The 13,049-nt window shown below is 51.2% G+C and overlaps 2 protein-coding genes across 2 annotated transcripts; one reads left to right on the plus strand and one right to left on the minus strand.

The window, feature by feature from the left end:
* Window positions 1-3,195: 3,195 nt before the first annotated feature.
* Window positions 3,196-5,992, minus strand: QC762_406490 (uncharacterized protein). Its single transcript, XM_062890101.1, has 3 exons — window positions 5,413-5,992; window positions 4,973-5,356; window positions 3,196-4,923 (listed from the first exon to the last, which is right to left on the minus strand). The coding sequence occupies exons 1-3, from the start codon at window positions 5,638-5,640 to the stop codon at window positions 3,841-3,843; spliced, it is 1,695 nt and encodes a 564-aa protein (XP_062743872.1). The 5' UTR covers window positions 5,641-5,992; the 3' UTR covers window positions 3,196-3,840.
* A 718-nt stretch (window positions 5,993-6,710) lies between these two features.
* Window positions 6,711-8,666, plus strand: QC762_406480 (uncharacterized protein; the record flags this gene model as incomplete). The annotated part of the gene is made up of 1 exon (XM_062890100.1): window positions 6,711-8,666. The coding sequence occupies one exon, from the start codon at window positions 6,711-6,713 to the stop codon at window positions 8,664-8,666; it is 1,956 nt and encodes a 651-aa protein (XP_062743873.1).
* Window positions 8,667-13,049: the final 4,383 nt, after the last annotated feature.

Raw genomic sequence — 13,049 nt, forward strand, 5'->3', positions numbered from 1 at the left:
CAACCTGCAGCCCCATATGCAACCCCCTTCTCGCCTACCATTTACCACGCTCTTGGATTCGGCAGACGCTCGCTCGACTGGCGGCAGTCAAATGTATGCATATGCAAGCAAGTTATAATTTATCTGGTGACTCGTACAATGTCTTGCATTAATATCACCCCCTTTTTTTTCTTTTACTGTCATTTTCACCTTTTTAAAACGCCGCGCCTAACACACCACTACCGGCGGTTAAGGCCAGAGTCTCAGCGTCATCATGTCTCACCTCACCCACCTACCCGCTTTAGCGCGGGATAAAAAGCACAAAAAATCTGATTGGTTGGGAGACTGATGGTTGTCAGGTTCAAGTCACGCTGGAGGGGTTTAGAAAGAGAAAAGGGGAATTGATCTGATGCTTGTTGCTAATCACGGGAATGGATACGGGAAAAGGTATCTCGATCGCGGAGGAATCGAGATGTGATGAGGGTGCAGAGGGGATGGAGAAGGATGGGGGAATTTTGGGGTGTTGATCTGTGATGGGTTTGGACGGACGAATCATTAAATCCAGATTTTTTTATTTTATTCTTTTGCCAGTGAGATAAAATAGAATAATAAATAAAATATCTCGGTGTCCGTTGTTATTTCTTGATTTTCATTCAAACCAGGCCCGCAACGTTACAAAATGGAATATCTTGGAAAGTCTTGATGTCTGCGCCTCGTTTGTTTGATGATAGAACAGGCAATGACAGACAAGGTGGCCAAGAGGGGCTGACCGAGTGCCCATTCTTTCCCATGTCTCTTACTTACCTTTCCTTTCCGCTGGCCGGTGACCATTCCCAAACCCTGTCTGTGTTTGGATGTCTTCGTGAGTTGACTTGTGAGAGTTGAGGGTTGGGAAAGCTGAAAGGTCAAAGCTTCGGCTCGCTGGGCCTGCGTTCCGCCTCATTTTTAGTGCCATGTACCAACAATCAACGTTTGCCGGTACCAGAGAAATCACAATCCGGGGAACGCCTGGGACCAATTCCGGGCGGTTGGTTGGCTGCGAAATTGTGTCAAGGCAAGGCGGAAGGAATGTGGGGTAGGTTTTTGGGGGAGGATGACAGCGGCGGGCAAAATGCAGTCTGGGAATCTTGACAATCCAGATTGGGGATGTTGAGGTCCCATCACGAAGTCGAACTGGGAATTGAGAATGTCCAAATCTTGGTGAATGGGTGAACGGGATGCAACGCTGCCGGCTTGGAAGTTGAGACTTTGGTTGGCAAGCAAATAGTCCTGTAATCGAAGATGGTGTGCTTTACTTGTCATCGAGATCACGACAAAACATCGGCCAGGGAAAGCCGTTTCTTTCTCGATATCTTGGTACATGTGAAGAGACAAAAGAAAAAGGGGGTCAAAATGTCGTCAGTCTTACTGGATATTTCATTGGGAGATGCCGAATCTCGCAGTAGTGATGTTGTATCGCGGCTTGGCGTTTCTGTATCTCTAAAAAAAAAAACCGGGAATAAGGTTGGCGAGGGGGTACATGGTGGGTTTTGACAGGTTACCCAAAATTGGAAATTGATCCGTCGAGTTTTCCACGTTTGGCTTTGAAGAGCGAGTCTTGGGCTCTTGGATGGCTTTCTTGGGGCTAGGGCTGCTGTGAGGGGTGGAAAGGCACGGATTGGTGGGTGGTAGATCTTGCGAGGTACGAGTGTCAATGTCGAAGTACAAAGGCTGAGGATAGAGGCGTGCAGAGTACACGGCAATCAGGACCCGGATTTCTGCAAGATAATCACATAATGGAGAGATTCTTTTGCCCGTTTTGGAACCGAGAGTTTTGATGCCGATGATTTCGTAGAATGAAGGTTGTTGTTGTGATTATATGTTGTGGAGTTCTTATGCTGTCGTTGTCCGCCCGGACGCCGAGGCCGGCGCCGGAAGCCACTGCGATAATAGATAAGATATCCGAGACCAGCACTTTAGAAGGTGCTCTTGGCTATCTGGTATCGAGTTCGAATGACCACTTTGAACAACCCAATTTCTGGTTTTCTCCTGTCGACCAGCTTGTAGATGGATATAGTTCTGACGGCAATGCATTGCAAATCATGGTCTATGCCGTCAACCCCGTAAATCAATGCGCATCGAAGGAGTCAGAAACGCCAATTAATTCATGTGTAACTTGGGATCGTCCCGACCACGCGGTCAAATCCGGGACGGGTGCAGCAGCCCAAACCCACCAGCATTGACATCATCTTGTCATTCCTCACCACGGTGAGCTCCACCAAATGTTACACAGCACAAGAGGTGAGTGAATCGGCTGCAAGGAAGAGCCTCATATATCGAATGTCACTCTGAGGATCTCGATGCTGAAGCAACTCAACCGGAGATTGAGTGAGAAGTGATCTTCACTCCCACACTCGCTCCGCGTGACCGTCCAGACACCGCTGTGCCCGTTTTACAGGCATCGAGATCTTCAAAAAACGGTCGCCGAGTTTCTTCGCCAGGGTAAAGAGTTCTGGCACATGAGTCTTTAAGGCATCAAAGCGGCATCACCGAAAGCCACACTCGGGCACCATGAACCCGAAGAACGGAAATGCTTCTCGAAGAGGGATGGAAGTGATTCAGATTCATCGCTTGGGCGCATCTGATCACGAAGAGTTGAACTAGGTGAAGCGTAACAGAAACGAAAGCTGCCCTAACAAGCAAAAAGCGCCGAGGGACCACAACAGCCAAGCCTTAAAATGAAGCCGTCGTCAACACCCCTTGCTGTTCGCCGCTCAGGCCTCGAGTGTTGGTTAGACTTCCAAAGCCCTTCTGGAAGGCCCGAGAGTGGTGATAGCAGGGGCATTAGCTTCACTTGCACCGTTTCCGGAAGGTGAGCCTTTACATCCCATTGGTCCCAAACTGTCGAGCTAGGGAAGACAGGGGTTCCTCGAGGCTCTCTGGCGCCTTGGTGTTTGGTGTCAAAACATCTTCAGGGGGAGATAAAATAAAATAATAGGGAGAATGAAATTATTGGGACCGTTTTCTTGAATTTATTTTATTTTACTTTTATTTTGTCACAAGATCACAAGCTTCTCCATCACTCCACCCTCATTTCTTTCGTCTCAGATTGCCGGCAAGCCCTACGTCAAGGGGAGTGGGGTGGCACACACCACTGCCTTGGGCCTCACACATGAACCACGTGGATTTTGGATGCTGAGGTCATTGATGATAACGGTACCTTTGACGGTGTATACAGGTGACAAGCAAATGAATGAGAGACAGGAAATAAGTGGTGTGCTAATGAATTGAGGTGGTGTTGAGCATTGCTGAGCGACTTCCTCGGCCATAACTGATGCTTCACGTGTCTCGGTGCACCTTCCCGGAGTTGCACCGCTTGAATGGGAGGCTCTTTCCCTTGCTCCGATGCCACAGCTCGGCCGCCCAATCACCCCGCCTTTTGGGAACTGTCAGCTGTCAACCAACTTCAAGCACGCGACCACCCCTCTGACGTAGATGTTCCCCATCGACGATGATACTCGAAAGAGTCAATTCCTCTGGCGGCAGTCATCCAGTACGAAGTACCGGTATGCCGAAACTAGTCCCAAGGTGACTGTGGTCCTCTCACCATACTGCTGAAACGCATGTGTTCTTGATCGTGTTGTATTCGTGAGCATTGTGCCATGTATTCATATGTGCTTATGCTAGATCGTGATCTGATAGGGCATCAAATCATTACCTACCTGTCTATCCCAAAGTTGCTCCGGAACGCCGCCCAATGTAGTTGGCCAGTCATGCCGGGTATCAACAAGCTTCTGATGGACCAGTCAACTCCAAGTAAACAAAATAGCCACCCAGTTGTCAATTCTCGTTTCTCGGTATGCCTTTATCGTCCCTTAGGTATCAGACTTTGGAGTCCTGAGAAGCGACGGTGCTCGAGTTTGCCCTCTTCTCCGGTCCGTTGGCTGCAACTCTCTCTGTGCCTGGGCCCTCGGCGGAGGGATTCCTCAGAAGAGGGAATTTGCAGACGCAATTGTAGAGACCAACTATCCCGGACAGGGCACAGCAAATGACCCAAAGCACGCGAAGAGCATCGATGATGGCTTTCCGGCAGTTGGGATCCCGCTTGATCTCTTCAATCATTCTCAAGATTTCTTCAGAGTTCATCTCCCCGCCTACCTGCCGGAGCCTCTGGTTCATGGTGTAGCTGAAGACAGTTGTGCCAATGGCAATACCAAGACACATTCCAGCCGACCTGGCCTGTAAGCCCATGGCAATTGCATGGCCGTTCAGTTCACGCTTTGTCGCCGCGAGAAGCGAAACATTGAGCGCTGCCATCAAGATGCCTGCCGCCAAACCAACACCGCAGTTGACGATGACCAACCATGGCAAAGGGGTGTTGTCGTCCATGAACCACAGAAGGCCGAGTGAGAGAACAGCTAATGGCCAGCCTACCGAGACAGCCTCCCGGATTCGATTCGTCCGACGCATCACCAAGCCGCACACCAGGGCCGCAATGGGTATGCTCACTGTTTCTGGAAGGACTGCGACGCTGGTTTCCATCTTACTACAGCCCCGCACACCTTCCCAGAAGAGGACGAGATGGAACAAGAGTATGTTCAGACAGATGCCGCAGACCGTCAGGCCGAGGATGGCTGAGACGGTGACATGCTTGCTGAAAATCTCGGGCCGGAACATTGGGCGCCTCGCAAAGAACCGTTGATGGACCGCCAGTGTCGCCAACCCAATGACGCCCGATGCTAACGGTACCAAAGCCTGGACGGATATCCACGGGAAAAGCGTCGGAGCCATGACAAATGGCGAGAGGAATGACAGGGCAGACGGGATGAATATTCCGATACCGATCCAGTCGACACTTTTCAGGCTTTTTCGAATGCCTAGCTCAGGTCTGTCAAACCCGAGCAGGAATGCCAGACCGATAGCAGAGATGACAAGCAGCGGAAGGTTCATGAAGAACAACATTCTCTATTGACATGTTAGCCACTGACAGGCTCGCATCCCGCACGATACATACCCAAGATTTGAGCCTGATGTATGCCGTTCCGATGATTGGTCCGCAGGCAAGACCGATAGCGGTGACAGCATTTTGGGTTGCCAGCCAGATGGCTCGATCCTGGATAGGCACGAGGTCGGTCAGGATAATAGCAGAGAGAACCGAGCCGGCGTTGGCAAATCCTTGAAAAGCACGGCCGGCAAGAAGGACGGCGATACTGTTTGCCGTTCCAGCGATGACTGTCCCGGCGGCTGCAAAAGTCAACACTAGCAGAAACGCTGGCTTTCTTCCGACGACATGGGAGATTTCTGCAACGGGTTGTTGGAAGATGGTGGCGCTCAGGTAGTATATGGTGCCCATGGAAAACACTTCCGTTCTCGTCGCGTTCAAGTCTCTCGCAATATCCTATGTTTTGCTGTTAGTCTTGCGGTGCTGGAGTCAACACAGGGAAGAGTCCCTACCGGCACGGCCACAGCTACCGAGGTCATGTCAAGATGAACAACGAACTGTATCAGGAGAAGAAACAGGAATATCGCCGCACGCCGTGTGCGAGAAACACGGCGGTGTCCCGGTTCCCCATCCTGCGTAGGCGTCGCAGCCATGATTGAGGCCGCTGTTGATTTGAGCATAACAATGGAACCTCGGCCGGAGAACGGCTCCGTCTGACTTGATGGAGATTCCTTATCCATAGTGGCGGACTTACCTGCCTGTTACCTTGATGGTCGAAATATGGTTCTTGAGGCGCAACCAAGGGCGGAAGGCGTACCATGGAAACCAGAAACTCAATTCAATCTCGTATTGACAGAGACACGCCTTTGTATAAGAAGGCTACTTCCTCCTGTGTCGACCTGGTCCCAACAATGCAAACAACACGAGAAATTACTGGATTACTTGGTTTTGAAGCTGACTTGGGGTTGGAACCTAATCGGAAGATCGATGGAGCTAGCAGCGATATCCGATGCTTCCCATTGCCTGCGGATCTGGGCTAGCAACAGCCACTCTGGCGGCTTTCAAGACCCGGCCGGTCATGGACTATTGAGCACCGGACAATTGCGCGTGGCTGTGGGATGGATACGCCAGTGACGCCCAATCAAGAGGTTCCGATTTTGTTGGGTGGGGGTACCCTTCCACGAGAATACGTCCGTCTGATATTTCATTGTTTACTTATGATCTTGAGGGCAACTGAGCCTGATCTGAAGAAGTCATCAGCTCGATCCGATCTAATCACATGAGACAGCATACTGCTATATCCGGGGCACTTTTGCCACGGGATAGTAGACTGCCAGCTGAGCCGCCATTCAGTACAAGAGAGCTATCTTGAGAATCATCTTCATCGTTCAGTGGACCTCCAGACTACAACGACAACAACAAACCCACACAGCACCGAACTTCTTGTTTCCGGGCGTAACTCTAATAGGTCGTATTGCTTTCCGAGCCGCCAAAGCCTCGTGTTTCCGCCGCTTGCTTGACCGCCAGGGTTCTCACCTTGCGTCTTGTCCACACCTTGATGAGTCTCCGGTCAACACTTGACCACACTTGATCATCCCACTTGACTGCGATCTTTCCACGTTGAAGGAAAGAGTGCAATTCTTCGACCCGGGCTCTTTTATCCCACGTCTAGGGTGTCTCGAACCGATTTCATCGAAGATATCAACGCTACAGCTCGCTCTTCATCAACCATCTCTCTACTCTTCTTTACCTTCTCCCCTTCTATTCTCTTATACTCTTTGATCCAAAGGTGCATGACTCGTCCTTTACCATGGATCCAAACGCCACGTGCACAAACAACCGACCAGAGGTTCCGTTCATACCGTTCCTCGCCGGCTTAACGGCTTGGGCCCTGGTCAGATACGTTCTGGAAGGCATCGTCAAGCGGTTCAACCCCAAGTTCGACAAATTTCTTCGAGAGGACATCCGTCGCAGGTACAACTTCTACTTCAGCACTTGGCTGGGCACCATCGCCAAGGTCATCTCGGTTGTCTCATGCACAGCAGCCCTGGCGAGCACCCCGGCCGAGGGGGACCTTTACGGGCTTGTGCGTCCACTCAACACAGCGGAACAATGGTGCTGGGGTTGCCGGGCAGTCCTCTACATCCAGGAGCTGCCAGACCTGAGCTCTGTGCCCGAGTTGGTTATCCATCACATCCTTAGTATCGTTGCGATGTGTACCATCCTGGCCTACAGCGCTCCTCGTCGTCCGCTCTACCTCATGTGGGCCAGTCTCTGGAACGAGTTTCTCGGCAATGCCAGACGGTTGTTCAAGCTCCACGGTGTCATGGCGCCTCGTCTGGCGTGGTGGATGGCTGCTGTCAACTGCTTCCTCGTATGGGCCTTACGGATAACAGCTGCTGTTGTGTCAATTGTTTGGACCCTTCAGAGCAACACTTATGGAGTGTGCCTGTTCGTCACGATTGGCTCGATACTGGTGTACATTTTGTACATGGTCCAATTCACAACGTGGGAGCTTGGCAGGTTTAGGGTTATCAACCTTGACATGACCCGCCCGGCGAGGTTCATCATTGCAGACAAATGGAGCATCCACCTTTTGGGCGTGATCATGGGTGTTGGGCTGGCCTTGACGGAGCTTTCCGCGCTTGTGATCTACGGGTCCAGCTCTGGGTACACAAGCTCCAAGGAGGAGCTGCACAGCATTGCCTGGGTTGCTCTCCAGGCTGCTGGTGCTGGGCTTTTGGGGTCTTATGTTACTTTTCCCATCTTTCGGTTTACCATCCCCTCGGCTGCTACGTCACAGGAGGAAGGTGAGGAGCCAGCTACTCCAAAGGCTGCTCTTCGACTTTCCCTTATTGGCGGCATCATCTCTGCCGGGTCAACGGTTGTGTTCACCCCCACCCTCGAGCCGACGGTCGACCGTGCTGCGTTTTTGGCCTGCATGGGGTTGAGTCTTCCGTTGATGATTTCCATCTTTCGCTTCGGTCAGGCGTTTTCCACACCCGCCGCCGCTTCTCTCGAGACGAATCATGCACCTCTGGATGAGAAGCTTGTCGATGTCGCCGACGAGGGAATCGCGACTGAGCCTGGAGTGTTTCCCCCCAAAATGGTCAATGCTGCGGCCCATGGGGTGTTGTTTCTCGGCGTCGCTTCTGCGCTCTGTGTGAGCCCGCCGCCTTCGCCTCTGGCGGTCAAGGGGTTCTCGAGCTTTGTTCTGGCGATGATGGCGGGTGTTGAGCTGGGTAATCGTTGCGAGGGGAGGCACCGGAGGTTTTTGCACAGGTTATTTCCTATGCTTCAGGCTGGGGTTGGGATTGGGTATCAGGCTTGGTGTGTCGTTGTTGAGGGGGAAAAGGGGGGGATGTTTGTCTTGGGGGTGTATTTGGTTTGCTTTGGGGTTGTGGTGGTTATGATGCCGGTTGTGGTGAGGTTTTTCGAGGGGTTGTGGGCGAAGGGGAAGGCAAAAGGGGAAAAGAAGAAGAAGAATAAGGGGTGGGATTTGAAGGTTGTTAGCGTTGGTTCGGGGTTGGCTTTGGTTGTGATGTTGGTTTTGGGGGAGTATATGGGTTGGTGTAGTATGGCTGGGGAGCCGGTGGTGATGGCTGTGGGACAGGGGGACAAGTTGGGGGAGGTTGTGAAGGAGGTTGTGAGGGGTAAGGGAGAGGGCGCGGTTGGGTCGTGGGGTGTGGTTGCTAGTTGGCCCATGGTTGCTAGTGTGCTTGGGGCGACGGTGCTGCCGGTGGTGATGGTGCAGGCTGTTGGGTGAGAGTTTGATTGGGGGCATGGGTATGGAAATCTGTTTTCTTTCTTTGGTTTGAAGGAGTTTGGCGTTGGGAGCAGGGTGGTGGTGGGAGGTATACGTCTTGGGGACATGATTATCATGAGGATTTACAAGGATTACCTACGATCTATGAAATGGGTTACTGGCATTTATGGGAAGGATAATCTCCACGGAGTTTAGGGGTATATGGGAGGGTTATTCTTTTGATAAAAGCAGGTAGCTCTATATCTAGGTAGTGGTGGTAATCTAATTTTGCAGGCTGAAAAGCCGTAAAGGCCAAAGTATCCTGGGAGTTGTGTTGAAGTTGGGCATGATGATCTTAAGTGGGTGTTTCGACGTGAAGACACATACTTGGTATTCCCTTTTCCATCAGATTTTGTTGTCATCAATTCTGTGCCTGCTGTGTCTTTTTGGGGATGATTTTATCCCTATCTTGATTAAGGCATCTGTGCTTATCTTTTCCGATCTATAGAACGTTTGTGACACTTTTTCTGCGGTACTTGGTAATCTCATTAGGTACAGGGGGTAGTGGTAGGCAAGGTATATTAATGAAGAGGGGATGAATTGTGTTGTCTTCAAGCCATAATACTCTCTGTCTCCTTTGATGTTCTCCCGTCAACCTACCTCACTTGCTTCTATATGGGGTACCCAATAGCTCATGTCTCCATCTCCGACCTGGCATAGTTTTTGTTTACTTGCACCGTCAAAGAACATAAAAGGCTTGACTGGATAGCATGCGCCATGTCATCGTTCTTCTGTCTAACGTTTAACCACTCTTGGTAGTCATAGCGATGAGGACCCCCCTTTCTTTAAGCCACTCACCCCTTTTCAGCCCTTTGAGAGGTGTTGACATGTAGTTCTCACTAAGACATCAGACTTCAGTCTTTTGCAACCACCACAACTATGCATATTTCTGATCTCTCGGACTTTGATGGACGAGCACGTTGCGAGTAAAAAGATGAAGACTGTTGCTGGGAATAAAGACCTTTAAAGTTAGGCAGTGTGCCTTCGAAGACAGTTCATAAGGCTTAAGCATGTATGAATAGGCCTTTGGAGATAGTTAAGAGAGTCGCTGAGGTGGTCGGTGGTGTTTCCGTTGTCTTTCTAGGTCTTGATCCCATACTACGGTCTCTATCATTTTGTCCACAACGTGGTAAGTCTACATACCTCCCTGCATAGGTACGCATGAGGATCATTATCTCACCTAGCATCTTCCGGCAACCCAGAACTTGCATATTTTTCTGGACTCGTTTCTCCGACTCCCCGTTTGCTTGTTCCTTAATGCTCACTTTATCAGCACTCAGAGACTTCCGGGGCGTTGATCAGCCGAAAGGGAACAACGACCCCCTCCTGCCACGATACACAAACAGTCAGCCAACCAATCGTCAACAGGATAGGTGGTAGGTCAGTCAGATCAGGCCAGGCTGCCACGGTAAACCAGGCCGCCACAACTCTGACCTCTTAGTCAGTTTACCACCCTCACCTCACCAAACCCTTCATTCAGTCTAAACTAAGACATCCTCGATTCAAGACACCACCATCCAACCCAACCCACGAGGACAGTGAGGGATAAACATCGACCCTGAATCATCCCATGCAACCTCCATTGTGAGCTCAGTAAAGGGCGGTGGTCATCACATTTCACATCAACAACACCACAAGAACAGCATCAATAGCCGTAAATAACCCATCACATACCAGATCCCGCGGCAGAAGCGTCAATCGTCGTCAAGCGGCTACCAAAAGGGAGCAGCTCCCTACAGTACAATCGGGCACGGCTTTCAACCCCCCGCCGTCCAATCCCCGTTTCAAAACTCACCTCGTGATGTCTTTTGACGAGAGGCCCCGCCGCCTTGCCGCCCCCTCCCCCCCTCTGCGCCTCACGATTGACTTTTTGGCCCGCCCAAAAATACCAGCACAAATTTGTTTGTGTCATGAAGGCCCTATTGTTACCGGGAGATCATATCAAGGCCAGCCAGATTATAGGCCTTGATTACAAGAACCATTTGCTGCTGGGTTGAGGATTGTGTAGCATAAGGGCGTTTACATTAGCACCACCATTTCCGTTTCAGCCCCGAAAACCGTCATGCCATCGAGGTTGTTGTTCGTCATACAATGAGGGGTGCAGCCAAAAAATGGGGGAAGAGAGGAGAGCTAAGCGCCGAACCAAAGAGTCGGGAACTGCGTCCTGAACATCATCCTCCCCCTTTCTTTCCCCCTCAAAATCTCACAAGACTACCACACCCACTTCACTGCCGAATGTAAAGCTCGGTATACCAACTTGACCATTTGGTAGGTGTAATTCTTCCGTAAAAGGGTGATTATCCCATCTTTTTGGCCCATAAACGGAAGCCCAGCCGACTTGACACCCCCCCAAAGGTGAGTTGCAATGTCTTTGTCGGTCATGGCGATAGGTGGTGGTGGCCATCCTCACACCGAGAGTGTGGTGTGTAGTAGTAGCAGTAGTAGTATATAGCGTAGTGGTGTGCTGAGTGGTTCTTCAACAATAGGCATTGTTGAAAGATGCATGTTTCAGTCACCCACCATCTCACCTTCCACTTCCACAGACCACGTGAAGGACTCATTGAGGCACTTCAACCTTGATATTTGCCAACCGTTCCCAGCCCCCCAAAACGGTAAAAAATGGCGACATCAAGCGGCGCAATCCCCCCTTCCCCCTCATGAGTGCCGTTCACCTTCGGTTCTTGCCCCCCCACGCCGGCGCATTGTTCTCACCACCTACCTAAGCCAGCAGCGAGGTGCGGGTAGGTGACGGGTGACCGGTTGCGTGGTGTGAGAGGTTTGCGGCAAGGCGCGGGCACGGCTGGCTTGTGCAACACAACAGCCATTCCAGCAAATAGGGAGTCTTGCCGGTCGACTAGTTCTCACCACCCTCCATTACAAGTTCAATAGTAAACCCCCTTCACAAGTCCGGGATAGAGCCTAGGAACCAGCTGGTTGGGATAGCGCTCTCTGAGAAAAAGATGAAGTTCCCTGCAGATATCTATTCTCTTTGACTGTGATGAGAAATAGATGATGCCATCATCTCATCTTGGCCCCCTGCCTTTCTTGGCTTATGGGTTGACGGAAGGGGTTTGGAGGCCCTGGTACCTACTCTTTGCAGTCTCAATCATGAAGCCGAATACCTTCTCGTTGGCTCACCGCTGAGGAGGCGAAACGCATTCCGCGGTTCTGGTCGTGATATCAAAGTCTCCCATGGTCCAGGTCCAAACAACCCCTGCCACCAAAACCATGGTTCCCCGCCCTCGCATCATCTCCTTCCCCGCGTCTTCAGTTATTGCCACGCGCGTCCGCGACAGTCGACAGGCGGACGCGCATGATGGAAAACGAAACTCATGACCTCGCTGGTAAATCGCCCGACCAGGCTGACCCAGCGAGGATTCATGACCACCAGCAAGGGCCGAGAGGATTCATCAGCAACGACATTTCCGAGGTATCCAGATCCGCAACCGCACCAGCCAAGTCCCGTTCCGCAAAGGAAGAGGCGTGTGTAGGTCTTCAACAAACTGCGTGTGTCTTCTTCTGACCACAAAGTTGATATTGGCGGCAACCAGAAATGGATTGCGATCATCGAGTGGATGATACCGGCATTGTCGTACATAGCTTACTTACATACATGCCATGTAAGTGATGCTTGCATCGCAGACGCCATGTCCGCTTCTTCATGACTTTCCCCAGTCCACTCACAAGCATCACACATCCCCCGGGTGACTCGCACCGCCATATTGTGTATGCCGGATAAATGAACAAACAGTGATCTAGGGTCCAGTAAAGACCCCGCTGAGGCTGTCCAGCTGCTTGCCCAGCCCCTAACAAGCCGGCAGTCCCTCCCACTAAATGGCCTCAGAGACTCCTAATAACATTTAACCGGCCATTTAGCCTGCGGGAGATGGGTGCGCCTCAGCCTTCGGTTGCTGCACTACACCACCACCATCTGCATATCAGATGGCATTCCCATGTCATGACAGAAGAAACGAGAGCGGTCAAGGTCTTGCATAGGCGCGATATTCCTGAGAAAAAAAATCGTCAGATGGTTATGCTAAGCCGATCACTCGGCACAGGATGTCCGGTCCTTGCAATGAGAATCTTCCGGTGACCAGGCGGTTGCGGGCACGTAATGCATGGATATGCCGAGTCAGGGAAGGTGGGATGAATGAAAAAGGAGAAGATAAAATAAATAAAATAAAAGAGATGAAAAGAAGGTCCCATAACGGGACAGTTACGGTACTTGGCTGTGCCTCAGCTCGGTCTGGGACTGACTGTTGGTGTCGGTGCCAGGAAACTGTAACCCTCTTGCGTAGGGCTGTCGAGTACGAGAATCATGGCCTGGCGAAAGGGTTAATGCTT

Source organism: Podospora pseudocomata, chromosome 4 (assembly GCF_035222375.1).
Source record: "Podospora pseudocomata strain CBS 415.72m chromosome 4, whole genome shotgun sequence".
NCBI classification, from domain to species: Eukaryota; Fungi; Ascomycota; class Sordariomycetes; order Sordariales; family Podosporaceae; genus Podospora; species Podospora pseudocomata.

Excerpts from the sequence above, each read along its gene's own strand:
- QC762_406490 (XM_062890101.1), bottom strand. The coding sequence starts at position 5,640 with ATGGATAAGGAATCTCCATCAAGTCAGACGGAGCCGTTCTCCGGCCGA. Across the intron at positions 5,357-5,412 it reads CGGTAGCTGTGGCCGTGCCG|GATATTGCGAGAGACTTGAA; the intron begins GTAGGGACTCTT and ends AGCAAAACATAG. Across the intron at positions 4,924-4,972 it reads ACATCAGGCTCAAATCTTGG|AGAATGTTGTTCTTCATGAA; the intron begins GTATGTATCGTG and ends ACATGTCAATAG.